Source organism: Plectropomus leopardus, chromosome 4 (genome assembly GCF_026936395.1).
Source record: "Plectropomus leopardus strain MGB_pleo_1.0 chromosome 4, ASM2693639v1, whole genome shotgun sequence".
NCBI lineage: Eukaryota > Metazoa > Chordata > Actinopteri > Perciformes > Serranidae > Plectropomus > Plectropomus leopardus.
The window spans coordinates 6,980,614-6,996,720 of NC_142179.1; the positions used below are offsets into that span (position 1 = coordinate 6,980,614).

Here is a 16,107-nt window from a genome sequence, read left to right on the forward strand (position 1 = left end):
TAATCAGTTCATTATTGAGTCCAAGTGGATGTTTTTACAAGTTTTGCAGAAATTCCCTCAAGATGCTCTTGAGATATCGTGTTCGTAAGAACAAGACATATGAGGTCACAGTGATCTGTGACCACCCAAATACGCGTCCAAATGGACGTTTGTGCCAGATTCTTGAGACACTGCATTCACGAGAAGGAGATAGATGCAATTTCACAGTTTGACCTATGACAATCAAAATCTTATCAGTTCATTGTTGAGTCCAAGTGGACATTTGTGCCAAATTTGAGGAGATTCCCTCAAGGCGTTCTTGAGATATCCCGTTCACAAGAACAGGACGCATATATGGACAGACGGACAACCCGAAAACATAATGCCTCTGGCTACGGCTATCACCAGCACAATGTCGTAACAACTTCATCACCACAAGATACAAGTTAAAAGATTTGAAAACATGCAATAATTTGCCACATGGCACAAAAGAACTAATGATTCTGCCAAATTATGACATGCAATTCTGCAGGTTATCATCACTGGAGACTTAACAGAGAAATGCAAAAGAAAGACAGAAAGCAGGCATCCAGGAAGGGACTTAGCTGCTCTTTGTAACTGTAGACTGTAGACTGAAAGGTATGCAACGGTCCAATTTCCTGCCTCCAGCCTGATTGTGTGTGTCTGTATCTCTGTGTTTAGCTCTACCTGTGCACATGTGCAACCACGTGCTAATTTGGGTAAAAAGTCTTGTACATTTAAAGGGAGACTAAAGGTAATCAAGGCTTAAATTTAATGCTTTTTCAACCAAAAAGACTTAAGATTGATCTTTGGACAAATAATCTTTGTTTATTCAAACACTGCAGGAGTAAAAAGGTAAGAAGTGGTCTCATGCAGACGTAGGCTTTATGCAGAAATATGGTTATTAGAGTGAGTTATGTTAATCTGCATCTGGCCAACAGGTAAGTGCAAGTAAAAAGTAAAAAGACTATGAGGTTCAGTGGTTGGTTCAAAAATCTGCAACATTAGAGACGTGGACTTTCACGCAGAAGAGCCTGACTCATTTTTGCCAAAATTAATAAAAAGATAAACAAAATCAGATTAAATAGTCAGTATAATCAGTATTTAATGACTTACAGGGCCTAATATTTAAAATTCTGAGGACATTTTAAGACACACAGTGATCTGCAGAAAACCTGGTTAAATCGAAGTCTTCCTTTCTTCTTTTCCTTTTGTTTATTGTACCATAAAACTGAATAAAATATACGTGCTGTTTGTTGACAAGTTTTCTAGAGTGTTTGTGTTGCTCACTCTGCATCTGCAATTCTACTGCCTTGATACTGATGGTAAGTTTGAAAATCTTTTGCATTAAATACACCCAGGCTTCATAAAGTACACCAGGTTTCATAAAGTACACCAGGCTTCATAAAGTACACCAGGCTTCATAAAGTACACCAGGCTTCATAAAGTACATCCAGGTTTCATAAAGTACACCAGGCTTCATAAAGTACACAGAGGCCAGTAGTGGTTTCAGCCATAGGTATTACCCACTATTTTGAGATTTTAAAATGCAACATCAAAAACATTTACTCAGAAAATCCAACTGTGAGACTTCGAAAATTTATTTAAAACATCTGAAACAATTAAGGCCTTATTTTTAGATTAATTAATTCAATGCTGTTAATGACTTTTCAGGATCCGCAGGAACCCTGTACACCTTCAGTTTGAGTTGATGGGTTTATTTTTGAGTTATTTTGAAACTGTTGACTCTGTGATGGGACTCAAGTTTTTTCTCTGCTGCCGACTGTGAACAGACGGAAAAGCAAAGTAAACACGCCTGCTTATCACTTTTACTTATCATTTTCCCTCTATTACTTTTATAGCTGAGGCTATTTCAGCTTTGGGCTCACATTTAATTTACAGCCCTGGTGTGTCTGTGTTCCCTTTATCTATTTGTTTATGCCTGAAGCGTTCCTCCAGGTGTTGTTGAGTGTGGTTCACCTGGTGTTTGGGGGGCACGGTGGTACAGTGGAGGCAGAGTGACCCTTGAACGCAACCAGGTATCGTACTCCGTCCGGGACATCTGGACCACATGCTCTCTGGCAATCTGACAGAGAAGAAGAGAGATGGAGGAGTTTAAACAGAGACAGAAAAAACCTGACAGTCCAAAGTACGAAATAAAACAAATATACAACTGAAATGTGACAACCGATGATCACAGAGTCATTGACGTGAGAGATACTGAACAGCTGCCTCTTAAAATTAGGAGCAATGTGAGGACTGCATTTTCAGAACTGCAGTTTTAGGAGTCTTGTTTTTCACCTACTGACTTGAATGATTGCAAAAGTGCAAACAAGACAGTACTGCATCCAAATACTTCAGGTTTATTTCAACCAAATACTACTTTCTTACTCATTATATATAGTTCTGAAAGTTGACTCCACCAAAATAATACTTTCAGACTCATTATTTATAGTTTTAAAGGTTGATTCCACCCAATTACTACTAAGTACTATAACTAAGTACTTATTCCATTCAAATACTATTTTGCCCTGCAATTCACCTTGGTTGCCAAAAGCATTTCTTTGTTGGCTGTGTAAAAAAAAAAAAAAACCCTCCTGGCAATCAAACCAAATTATACTCTGGTGCCCAAAACCCCGACACAACTTTCCAGCCCACCCTGGTGTTCTTCTGCTGAGCCACAAATGACACCAAACCAGTCATCTGTGGCCTCTTTGATTCGGCTCTGAGCTTCAGACAGGGACACTTTCAAAAACTGTTCTCAAGGGGACACAGTGAGACAACGGCTACTGTTCAATGCCCTAAATCAACTCCACAGTCCTCCGGTGTCATTTATCAGTCTGCTTCCTGTCATTACACCCTCAGCTATCTGCTCTGCAGTCTGGGAACCATCTATTGCCCCTCATTTCTGACCGGCAGGGGCGTGTTCGGAGGGTCTGGAGTCTGTTAGTCTTGGGAGTGGGGCTCGTTCCTAATTGAAGGTTTGTTGGGAGTGACCGATCGTTTACTGTTGCGCTTAAATTTGGGGGAAGATCAGACGAGTTGCATAAAATCCCACAATCAAATCTCTTTTTTTTTTTTTTTTTTTACACAGACCCTGTGGAAAAACGATTCCACTTGTAAAGATCCATAATGCCACATGAAACTGTCACAATTTCAGCTAGTCAAAACTCTGAGTGGGGACGCGTCGTCCATCGTTATAAGCAGTCTATGGTTCCATCAATCACTGTGCGTTTATGTCAGTCAGCACCTCTTGTACTGGGAGAGTACCTACCCTAAAGCGGGAGCTAAAAAAAGTCCCTCACTATGGCGTTTTGAGAGCTATAATTGTTCCTATAAATCTTGAAGTAGAGGTTGCAACAAAAAAGCAGGTCTCATAATAATACAAAAAAAAATAAAAAAACGGCTGTAACATCAATAAATGTTCAATTTTCCAGTAACTTTATTTCCTTTGTGTAACAGGGTTTGAGGAGGCGTTTTGTGTACCTGGATGGCCACACACAGCTCAGGCAGACAGAGCTCCCACGGCTCCAGACCCCCCAGCACCTTCAGGAAGACCTGAGGTTGAACCCTGAGGGTCTGCTGCTCTGCAAAACCACTCAGCTTCTGCAGCACCCGGCTCACCGCTCCCTCCCTGCACACCTCCACTGGAAACCTGCTCAGCAGAGCGGACAGCCTGGAAGAAGACAACATAACAAGCCATAACATCATGCTACAACACATTGAAATATGGTGTTTATCGGCTCTAATGCGCAGGGAAACACATATGCACACCACATGTGCATGCTGCTCCACAGATGTGTGCAAACATAAATTTTGACCTCTTCCCCGCCACAATAAACCCCCTCATTCCCTCCGACTCCACATTCCACATTAGATAATGTCTTCAACAGGTTGCATACCACATATTGTTGCTGCGCTTGTTGTTATTGTTGCTGTCTGGAGCCTCTGTCTCCTGGGACACGCGGGTCACGTGATGAGGAAGGCCATGGGATTCGGTCATGTGACACTGGGCCCAATACCTCTGGAGGCCGTTGTTTAACCTCTCTCTGGGTGGGAGGAGAAAACCGATCTTTTTAAAAAGGTACCTGCAAGACCTCACCTTATCTTACACTCAGCGCATGGTTTATACTGTGTTGGCACACTGACTGTTTTGATTAATATTTGAACGTGTATTACGCACACAGACTGATGTAGCAGAGCAAATATGGCTGTTAGATGAGTGGTGGTACCAGTTTGAGGGATGTTAGGAACGTTGAGTCAATGATATGATAAAACAAGATAAGTTTACACAAAGATTCAGTTCAAACAACTTCATCCTAGTTGATTTAGAGGTGCAGCAATTTTTCAAAATGTGAAACTTTTACTTTAAATGTTTCCACTGATTGTGTATTCATCCTTTAAAATGTGAGTTTTCAGGTAAAAAAAAGAATGATTTAGTAAAGATGATGCTTCTAAGACTGGTGGATAAACTGATACTTAAGTGATAATTTATGGAAAATCATTAACGTGGAATACTTTTTTTTTTGAGACTGAATGTTTGACGGACCTGGCTTTGAGCTCCAGGACACCGATGTAACTCTGAGACATCTCCTCAGCTCTTTTGTTAAAGGCAGCTTTCAGCTCCTGCAGCATGCTGGTCTTGTTGCTGATGAGATGGTTGATGTCTGACGGAGGTTTGGCAGGACAGCTGGATGTAAGAAACAAAAAAATAAACAATACTTATTGTTGTGGTCACGGATTTACGGTTGTGATTACGCTGTAAAGCGTGTCTTTGTGCCAGCTTGAAAAAAATAGAAATATCCCAAGCACATAGCCAGATACAGTTCATGCATACAAAATGCAAACAATGAATTTAATCATTGCCATCAGTGTACGTATATTCTGTAAGTAAGAGCTAAAAGTGCTTACTCCCAAGCAAAAAAATTCCATTCAGAGAGCGGGAGGGATGCACAGCAACAACAACAGCAACAGCAACAATTGAAACAATAATTATAGAAATACAAATAATAGTATTTTATGACAGTGTACATATGTTATATGTATGTATTAATACAGGAAACATAGCCCTCAAATTTTGGCGGACTAAATTTTATGGGGACGAATCAAAGTAAACTAAAAATAAGTCATCATACCAACTATTTTGGTGACAAATTCATTGCAGTTTTTAACTTTTCTTAGACCCCCAGATCTCACTCAGTGGTCTAGGAGGCCTGTCATGCATTTACCTTCACTTGTTGCTTATTTAGGGGGATTTTTGCTCTCAGTGTGGTCTGCAATATGTTCAGCTGAACTGGGGTCTGATGACGGAGTTAGCCAGTCAAGAACAATCATGTGTTTGTACCTAAAACTCACTGGTTGCTTTGTGTGTGTGTAGGATTACTTACTGCATCGCTGTACAACTGGGGGATTACATATAAAAAAGGAGCAGTGATTCTTACACTGTTCAACCAGTACGAACACTTTTTTAGCTGTAAATCGGCACTTTGACCTACCCGATAGTTATTGTTTCATATCAACTTTATGTATACAGAACATTTAAAGAACGAGCACATGCTGTCCTCTTTATCGAATCTTCAGGGCTCAACGCAAACATTTAAAAGTGGTTACTTTTGTTCACCGAAAATAAAAAATATGGTTGCCATTTTTTAGTCACGCTATATTTTAAGTAATTAAGTGACTACGCAGTTATGCGTCAGTTTTATAATGAAAATGTGACATGAAAGTATGTCTGTAATGACGGGTCAGTCAAGCTTTTTACTGCACACTCAAACTACTTCAGCTGCTTCGCTGCTGTCTGTGAAACAGATGCCTGTGTGCACTAATGCACAAGCAGCATTGTGTGGTTCTGACTATAAAAGCAAAATTTTAATTTCTACAGTTAATCATGATTGATTGCATTTTTATATGCATGTTTTCAGTTCCATTATTTTGCATTTCTAAAACAGTTTTAAAGTTCATATTGACAAGGTCAAGCTAACCAGATGTCTCGATGACCGTAAAAAACTACATGGGACGAGCATAAAGTGGGCGCGTCAGTAAAGGGGAGACTCATGGGTACCCACAGAACCTGTTTTCATTCAGATATCTTGAGGTCAGAGGTCAAGACACACCTGTGAAACAGCTATACTGTTTTTCCATTGTCAAAATTTAGCAAAACTGCAAAACTTTGCAACAACCATTACTGTCGAGCTCTGTCTTTATATCTTGAACAAAACATTCAAACGTTTCTATCAACAGAATATGATTTAAGCATAATATTCTGACAGAGACAGGAAACCGGGTGACATACTGCAGGCTGGTTCAGTAAGTAAGGTTATTGAATCACACATATGAATCGCAGGTGTGGTTGCAGTCGCACCTTTTGGGCTGTGAACTCTTTGCCGTCTTGGAGCCAGTTTGGTTGTCCGTCCTCTGAGGTGACGGCTGTTGTTTGGACTCAGACGCTGTCAAACTGAAACAGAGGACGGTTACAACAAGTAAGACTTGTTTAAAGAAGAGACTGTTAAAACAGGGATTGGTCACATGTGCTGCCAAACAACAGTTTGTTACCAGAGATAATTCTCAAATACAGAATAAATTCCCAAAAGCACCTAAAAGGGACATTTGGATTAAGTAAGATAATTAGAAATAAAGTTTTTTTTTGAACATTTTCCTAGCTTTAAAAAAATAATCTTCTAAATAAGTTCTTGAAATTTGCGTAACATTTACTGACAAGTTGCTCATTGTCTTTTTTTCTGTTTTCAGAAGAAAGCCAGTTTGCTCAGAATTTGAGAGTTTAAATATTTGTGAATGCTCCTGAAAGCAGCAAAAGAAAAGTGATGTCTATCCAGGTTTCAGAGGGTTAACTCCTGTCAGCACATTGGTTTAGTGATCACAGCCTTCCCAATAATGTGGGTTTTATGCGATTTACTAACTCATAATTATGTGGGTTTTATGAAATGTGGTGCATCAAGGTGTACAAGGTGTACATACAAAAGGTGCATGAAAACAGCCGAACTTTACACAGCCGACTTCAGAATAATCAAACTATCCCTTTAAGCCTTAGACCATTTTAGGAACACTGTATTTATTAAGACTGGTTTTAATAGCACCATTTATTGTTAGTTTTCAATATAAAGATGAAGCAACTAAAAGGCAAAACACTTTGCCACGTGTTCTCATGATCTTAGCTTCCTTTTAACATGTTTTATGTGACTTTGTGCCCCAAAAATCCATCTATGGATATATTAAAGAAGGCTAAACATTTTTTATGGTGCATATTGTGACTGTTGTGTGCTGTTATATTTAACGTACATTTATTTTCTGTTTAGATTTTTTATTTGGCTGCATGAATAAAGTCAAATGTAATACAACTGAAATGCATATACACATGCATGACAATTAAGGTTTGTCATTCAAAGCAGAAATGTTGATGCAGACGTCGTTGGCACAAACCCATAATTAAAGAAAGCCGGCGGAGAGAAAACAGCCATCTGGAACATGTAATCAGTCACTGCACGCTGGTAATCGTGTGATCACCTTTACCGGGCGAGGTAAATATCATTTAGAAAGCAGCGATGAAATGTCGCTGATAAACATTTTACAGCTCGCCCTTTTGTCCCCTCATCAACAACACAACTCCACTGACGCGTTACAGCAAAGTCCTGACATCGCTGCCTTTAAAACTCTGAATAGGCCAGAGGAGGAATGAAGATGAAGGGGACTAAAAATAGAAACTCAAAATGAAGGGCTGTCACCGCAGAGCGTGTGGGAACAGTGCAGGTTGAGCTGCTGCTGGTCCTCCTCTTTAAAACAACCACTCCGGGTCACGGGAATTATCGCCCTGGTCTTGGACTTTTGTCCTCTCTGCGATTACCTGCTGCTGATGCAGGAAATAAAGCCTCGGCTACTGTCACACATTATGGCAAGTGCCTAAATCATAACGAGAGCCCGGCCCCGAGGGGACAGCAGCAGTCAGCGGGAGAATTTAAGGATTTATGGCAGTAAGCTGGTAATGGTACGGGGTTGTAAATCTTTTATATGATGTTTATCTTTCATGCTGGAATAAAAGTCATGAGATGGAGCGCCGCTAAAGTGTGGATCAGTGCACGGCGAACTCACCTGCTGGTTTGTGAGCGCTGGATCTCCGTCTTCACTTTCTGGTGGACATTGGACAATGTGTGAAGACCTAGAAATGAATAAAAAAACAATTCAGAACTCAATTATTTTTCAAACACACAATAAAACATTGTGATGATGGACTTCTCTAAATGCACTCATAAATCATAAACATTTTTTTTATTAGGATACCTTCCTTGTGTTTTTTTTTTCATGTCCACTCCAGTTGACAGAGAATATTACTGCAGTAATCGCCTAATAGTAAAAGTAACACGAGAGAATCTCCCATCCCACATTATTAAACAATGGCCTGCATGATCTCACTATTTTCACCACACTGCTGTTATGATACACTCTGTATTTATGGTAAACACCATCCTGTCTCGCATCATTTTATTTTTCCTTTTATTGCATTGTTGTACTTTATTTCATTAGTTACATTTTTATGTGAATCGTTTTGTGCAAATTAATTTTATTATCTGTTAATTTATTTTTGAGTTATTCATAATGTAAATTGAGGTCTTTGTACAGTCAATTTGTGACTTTGTTGTTTTTATATTTTTGAAATAATAACAATAACAAATGGTCTTAAAATACATTTTTTTGACCAAAAAAAATGCGATTTTTTTTAAGCATAATCAACTCATATTAATGAACAAAGTGCAGTTTTACACCACATTATATATACATTTTTCATCATTTTTGTCAATGCTTTTCAATATATCCTTAATTTTTGACGTATCTCCTCAAAATGGTGTGTGGAAAACCTCCAGTGAATAATAATCTGTGAATATAATCAGTAAGATGCATCTCAGGGTGGAAATCAAAAAGCTTTTCTATTTTTTTCTATAACTTTTACATAATTTCTCCTGAAATATTGAAGACTTTTATCACGTCAAGCCTCTAAAAAAAAAAAAAGGAAAAAGTTTTGCACCAGTTTGTTTGCAGGTTTCCGTCTGTTACGTGTTTCTCTGCACCTTCATCAGACCACTTTAATGCGTTTAAGTGATTCTGAGTCTGATAAAAATATAAAAGATTGTAGGTATATCGAGGATTTATCGACGTGTTGCTTTGGAAAAGCTAACATATATCACAAAAGGAAAGCTGGCAGTTTGTGAAACTTCATGGACTTCTTAAAAACAAAATGTTGATCAATAAACCAAAGACGGGAGTGGGTAGGGGCAATTAGAAATAAGAATATTAAGTGTCATTGCCCATGTAATCTTCAATATTTCTGGACATTGCAACTACTGTTACATCTGGTTTACACCTCTGTTTTTGTTTGTTTGTTTGTGTGTTTTTTAATTACCTTGCCATTTTAAGGTATACCATATTTGGTGCCAAGACTTTTTTTTTTATTTATATGTAATATCTGTTATAAATGGAAAAACTCCAATAAAGATATTGTTAAAAAAAAAAAGAATAAGTTAGTAGTGAAAATATATCTAATTATATATGAAAAAAGGAAAAAAAGATCAGATCTTGTGCAAATATTTGTAAAAAGTAAAACAAAGTTACAATATTTGGATAAGAGACCTCTGTGCTGCTTCATATATAATCCCATAGCTCCCCCTTGTGTTCACACTGTGTTACTACACCATGAAATTGATAAAGTTCATCCTGTGCAATCCCTCTGAAGCATCAGCTAGTTTATACACAGATGTCACACACAGCGATGACACAGTAAGTCTTCACGAAGCTTCCCCAGAGTATAAAGCATCCATTAAACTGTTAAATACCAGCCTAAATGATTCAACTTCTCTATGAGCTGTGACAAAATTAATCACAGTGTGGCAAATCAGAGGAGATGAGGCGCTTATTAAAATGTATAGCATGATTTCTCACGAGGAGCAGCTATAAAAACCTGCAGCCAAAACTGTAATAGCCAATAACTTTTGCAAATTGGCTGGCTTTAGATTGAATAAATAGACTTCTTATTTTAATTATCCCAAATGAATGCGGCGGATTAACTATCTGTGCTGCTAAAAAACTACTGGGGGAGCTATTGAAATGCAAAGATAAACCTCCTAATTATTCAAACTTTTTATAATTCCTTTTTTCATCAAAGAGTTTGAGAAACTGCTTTATTTTTTTTTCCTTCTTCCCAAAGTATAGAACTCCTCTTTCAAATTCATTTAGCAGGCAAAACAATGTAGTGTGGGCAGAGCGGCACATCTCCAGTGGCCAATTTCTGGATTTGAGACATAACTCTGGGGATTAGCCTGAACAGCAGTTAATTGCTTTAAACCAATGGCGCTGAATTAATCCTTTGATTTTTGGACTCCTTTTATGATTAGAGCGAGAGTGCAGGAGGGAGGGAGAGGAGGAGGGAGGGAGGAAAAAAAGTGAGAGTAATGGACACGAAAAAGAAGAAACAACAACCTGACAACGACTCAGGCAGCGACGGATAGCTCAGCAGTCTTTCATCAGGAGGTAATGATATGAAACCTGTAATCTACGGGAGGCGGAGGCGGTGGGGGAGATCAGATGACTAATTATACTCTGCTCTGAAGCCTGAAGCAGTGCACTCTGGGAAGCAGCGCAGGGCACAGGAGGGCTGAGTCGTGGCAGAAAGGCTCTGATCACCCAGCTGAGTAGTGTACCGAACAGACCCGGCTCTTATTTTGGTTTCCATTTCAGACTCAGCAGGTGGTGGGTGAGAGTGTGTGTGTGCGCTGATGAGATTGAACAGGGAATTTGGGCTCCATCGTGTTTTTTTTTCTCGACTAAAGCTGTCTCCATCTCTATCCGCAGGAATAAAGTGACTTTTTAAGGCTTTGTGATCAAAAGTTCACGTCAGACAGCTGAGTTTCCTGAGTGTGCATGTTCGCCAAACTTCTCTCTTTCTGTGAACAAATTTGAGCTTCCTATCCTCACAGTGAAGGTGTTTTTGTGGAAAAAGATCGTTTCCGCTGGTTTGAAACACAGCTGGATTTAAAAAGAAAACCATGAGAAGAATGCAATAAGCAACTTAATAAGAAATGGCCCAACTTGAAAAAAAACATTAGAAAATGACCTTAAGAGGTACAGCAAAAAAATATCCTATAACATACTTTTAAATGTATAATTAAAGAATGATTGTTTTCTGGACTTTTTTCTCTTGTTGTTTCTTTTTTTTTTTTGGTAATATCTAATAATCCTCCCCAGCTATTTTCAGGTCATTCTATTGTGGCCTTTTACTATTTTTTTGCCAAGATTTTAATTGCCTTTTCCCCCATGTTTTTAAAAGAAATAAAAAAAATTACTTAAAATTTACAAGTTTTAGAGGTTTCAATGTTTGTTAACAGTGTCTGAATGCAGCACAACAAAACTGATGCTGATCCAGGTGTTAAAGGGTTAAAATGATACTTTGCAGATTTTCAACCAATCAAAATAATTTGTGGATGAACTGTGATGAGCTTCCCTCTATCTAACCAGTGCACAGATATATCCATTTCGCTTGCTCGCGGGTATGTTGTTCGAATTACACGCTGTACTTCTGCATTTTTTAAAATTCACGCCATCTATGCCGCCACCACACGGTAGCTTCTCTCTGTGTCTTAGACTTGGAACAAAATATGATGAAACTAGGCATTGCTGATCGAATAAAAACCTATTTCTCATCTAAAATGTTTTAAGAGACACATTTTAGTGTCCTGTTTAGCTGTAATACTGAAATAAAAATCATCAAATATTTTCAGCTTTGGGGAGGGTAAAATAAATAAATAAAGAACAGTCCCTTAGGCCTATTCCTATTTTTGAAACTACATATTTATTTAAATACAGATAGATATTTAGATCTGGGGCTGTTGATAAAACATTCGGGGCTGAAGCCTCGAACGAGCTAATGACGCCACTGCCTGTCAGACGCTTTCAGTGCATTTGGGCCGTAAATGTAACACCTCATAAGAATGGATGTAATCCTCATGAGCATAAACAAACAAACAAACAAAATTCAGTATGATTGTGCATTTTTGTGTCAGAAACTGACGGATGTTGGTGCAAAATGTACGAGTTAACTTCGTGCTCTGCTTTCCTACAACAAGCAGACGAGTGATTGCTGCACACAGAGCCCTCCGCTGCACACCATACAGCAGCGACTCGCAGACCTCGCCTGATATTTAAAAAGTGTCTCACACTCAGCATGTGGACATCAACATTTGTTGCTAAAGGCTCATTTTCACAGTAATGTTTCTCTTTGAGATGTTTGACCTCATGAGCTTGCCTTTAACCCTTTAACACCTGCACCGACCAACTCTTAAACCTCTGAAACCACTGCAAATTAGTTTGATTTCTTTCAAAAACACAGGAAAAAATGCAACAAGCAACCTGACAAGAAATGTCCTGCAGACTGCAAAGAACTGACAAAAGGTGACAAGAAAATAATCTGAAAATTAGCTCGTGGGAATTCTAGTATTAAATTAGCAAAAAATGAGGGAAAAAAGAGAAAGACGAAAGCCAAAGAAAACCATATTTATTATTCTATTAAGTAAGTACTTTAAATTATTTCTCAGAAAAAAATAAGAAGAAATGTATCTATTTTTTTGTATTTTCTTTAGGTCAATCTGTTTGTTTTTTCAGTTTTTTTCAAAACCTTTCAGGTAACATTCTTGTAAATTTGTGCTAACTTCTTGTTGATTTGCCTGTCACCCTCTTTGCATGTTTCTGAAGGAAATCTAGCCAATTTGCTCAGGTTTCAAAGGGTTAATGTAAAGCTAGAACTTCCAAATTTAACAACTTACACTGTGAAGGAGGTCGATCCGTCTCCTCTGCTGCTCCGGGGGACGCTGTGTCCTCCTCAGCAGCTGAGAGGACCAGAGAGGACAATCTGCTGCCCACAGTGGTGGAGGTGAGGGCCGAGAGGGACGACGTCCTGTGGGTGAGGAGGAGGCGAGCAGAGGAGCTGCGAGGGCGCCTGGGAAGAGCTCTCCGAGGCTTTCGGAGGAGACAAGAGGAGATGAGAGTTAGAGCACATTCATAAAAACATACAGCTCAGTTGATCACAGATGCAGAAATACAGAGAAAACAAACCAGTGTTTGGTCACATCAGACTTCAGCCCGTAGAGGTCAGTGCAACAAAGCTTTTCTGCCACACAAGAAAACAGTGGAGTCGCTCTTACTTCTCTAATCCTAAACCAATAATCGAACTCTAATCCAACCTCAATTAATAATATGACGTCTGATAATTTTATGTTACATTAGAAATAATTTGTTTTGTATTTTTGTTTTTGTATGCTTATATGTAATATAACAGCTGTACTGATAAAGGTTGTTTTATTTTGTATGTTATTTAAACTGCATATTTTACTTTCCAAATGTCAAATTAAATAAAGATATGAAATATAACTTTTTTTGCATTATAATGTCTAAAAATGACAAAACTAATGTTTTATGTTTTTCTTGAGTTACATTATCCAAACATTGTCCAAACCGGAGAAATCTGTCTCTTTAATCAAGGACACCGTCGATGTCATTTGGCCGTCGTCGCCTGACAGCGGCGTCATATCTCCTTTGTTATTTCTGACAGGGGCAGTCATTAATTTACTTTTTATCCATTCTTAGAGGACCAGTGTATAAAATTTCGGGGGATTTAGTACTATCTAGCTGTAAGGACTGCAGATTGCAACCAGCTGAAACTTCTCCAGGTTAGATCCCTTCAGTTTTCTTGTTCAGGTAGTTTTTACTGTGAGCCGAATTATCTGCAGAGGTCTCCTCCTTCCCAAAAGAAACAGACCAGATGATTAAAACCAGTAAAAACACTGAAGAAAGCAGATTCACTTTACAAATCAGTGTTTATCTGATGCTGTTTGGCACGTCAGAGACGGGCGGCTCACACACCACATGCTAACGAGTCTTTTTTCTCTCATAACTTAAAATCTAGAAGTTCAGGAGGTTTTTACCAGGAGCTGAATTATCTGCTAAGGGGCCCTCCTCTCCAAAACAGCTATGGTTGTGGTGGTGGCCGGTGCGAATGGCCATATCTAGAGCCACTGTCTGGTTTGTCTGCTCTGGGCTTCTGTAGAAACATGGCGGTGCAACTTGGCAACCTCTGTGAAAAAGGACTCGCTCCACATGTAGATATAAAATGTAGATATAAAATACATAAAATCTCATTTTAAAGTAACGAAAATACAATTATTCTTATTTTTAGTTCATTAAAAACAAAAAACCCATAATAATGACATTTATATTCCATTTCTGCCAATATATCTCCCTAAATCCTACACAAACGACCTTTAAGCCACATTTTTACGATACACTTTTTTACATCTTGATCGTTTAAAACTATATGTTTAAACCAGACGAAGGATTTTAGTCACTGGACGTCTGTATCTGAAGTTATCAGTAAAAAAAGATGAGCAAACGTTAGCAGCAGCTCGGCTTCAGCCCCCACCATGCCATAAAACACTGAAACACTGAATTTTAATGTGAAAGTATTCAAATTTAGTATTTTTACAGGTTTCAATCACCTGGTCTGTGTGTTTTCGGAGCGAGAGACCTGTAGGATGATTCAGCTCCCCGTAAAAACCTCCCGAGCAACAAACCCTGAAGGAATCCTAACCGGGAGAAACAGGCTGCAATGACGCCATTTCTCCATCTTTTGTTATTGTTTTTATTTAGGGAGACACCTAGTGGCAGAAAAAAACCTGAAGCAGTGTTTTTTGACACATTTATTAAGTGGTGAGGTGCTTTGATGAAAGTTTTCATCGCACTAAGTTTATCTTGACCTGTGTCATTTTACAAGGTTAGATATTTGCAACATTTCTCACGTTTCCATTGAAACCACCTTTGAGAAGCATCATGAACTTGCGTCTTTCAATTAAAGGTAGATTATTTGTATTCAAAACAGCGTATAGCTGGCTGCACAGACGTGTCGTTAACGGCTCCCACACCGTCTCTAATTGACGTCTCCTCTCATTGTGAATGTTTTGAAGGTTACTGTCAACAGAGGATCTATAATTGCCTCTTTTCTCTCTGTGTAACTGTTGAATGTCAACACAGAACGGAGGCTCTTGGTATTAGTTCTGAGGGGCTGACCAAAACCTGGCGGTAACTACTGATGGTTCAGATCTTTCAATGTTTTTGTTTTCGCATCAAGCTCCCATTTTTTTGCCACGCTAGAAATATCTCAGTGTGATGTCTCGCCATCTGTGTTTGGCCAGTTATTCATGAGGAAAAAGTAAAGCAGAGCAACAAACAACAAACAGCCCCCCCGAAAGGGTGAAACACGTCCATAATGACAAAATCCCTTTTCTTTAAAGCCTGGAGCAAATTTCTCAATTTATATCGGCTGTGTGTGGAGACATCTGATCCTCATAGGTGCAGAAATATGCAAACACACACACACGCATGCATGCATGCACACATGGATGAGCTGACAGGCGACAGCTTGGCACACACACATAGGTAGACCCATCTCTCAACAGCGGACGACATATGAACAACAGAAAGGAGCCAGACACGTCTCTCGCTCTCCCTCTTTCTCTCCTCCCCCCTTTGCCCTTCCCTCTCTCCCGCCTGTCTGTCAGAGAGGACCGGCGCCTTAAGTGTGTGTGACGCTCCCATCAGCCTAATTATCAGGGTGGAAGGAAGCACAACACTTCAGCAACAGCGGCAACAGCTCTCCAAATGTCCTCTACTGCCACACACTGCCATCCCCTTAGGAGTGTGTGTGTGTGTGTGTGTGTGTGTGTGTGTGTGTGTGTGTGTGTGTGTGTGTGAAGATGCTTTTCTCTTACTGAGTCAGTCTGAGTGTAAGCATGCGTGTTTGTCTGCTTAAGTAAGTGTGCCTGTGCATCAAGATTTTAGGTTTAGGGTCTATTAAGTGTAGTGCTCGAGCGTGAGTAAATACATCTCATTTTTTGAGAGAGAGAGAGAGTGTGTGTGTGTGTGTGTGTGTGTGTGTGTGTGTGTGTGTGTGTGTGTGTGTGTACCTGTGAGTGTAGGTGTCACAGTGCAGGATTTCCTGTCTTTCTGCAGAGTGTGGCAGGTAGAGGACTTTGAAAGATAAGTTGTGGGTAAAGTCCT

General features: G+C 39.2%; 1 protein-coding gene across 3 annotated transcripts in view; it reads right to left on the minus strand.

The window, feature by feature from the left end:
- LOC121944421 (coiled-coil domain-containing protein 60-like) overlaps positions 1-16,107 on the minus strand; it is an 81,329-nt gene that overhangs the window by 35,627 nt on the left and 29,595 nt on the right. Inside the window, exons 9-16 of one of the 3 annotated variants that reach the window (XM_088076445.1) lie at positions 12,822-13,014; positions 8,104-8,170; positions 6,362-6,454; positions 4,550-4,690; positions 3,903-4,049; positions 3,487-3,676; positions 1,981-2,086; positions 1,081-1,783 (exon numbers count right to left, since the gene is read on the minus strand). In XM_088076445.1, coding sequence (XP_087932571.1) covers positions 1,761-1,783; positions 1,981-2,086; positions 3,487-3,676; positions 3,903-4,049; positions 4,550-4,690; positions 6,362-6,454; positions 8,104-8,170; positions 12,822-13,014 — 960 coding nt within the window. In that variant the 3' untranslated portion in view covers positions 1,081-1,760. Of the gene's footprint in view, positions 1-1,080; positions 2,087-3,486; positions 3,677-3,902; positions 4,050-4,549; positions 4,691-6,361; positions 6,455-8,103; positions 8,171-12,821; positions 13,015-16,107 lie in introns of those variants that run through there. The other 2 variants (XM_042488205.2, XM_088076444.1) reach the window with 2 other exon arrangements.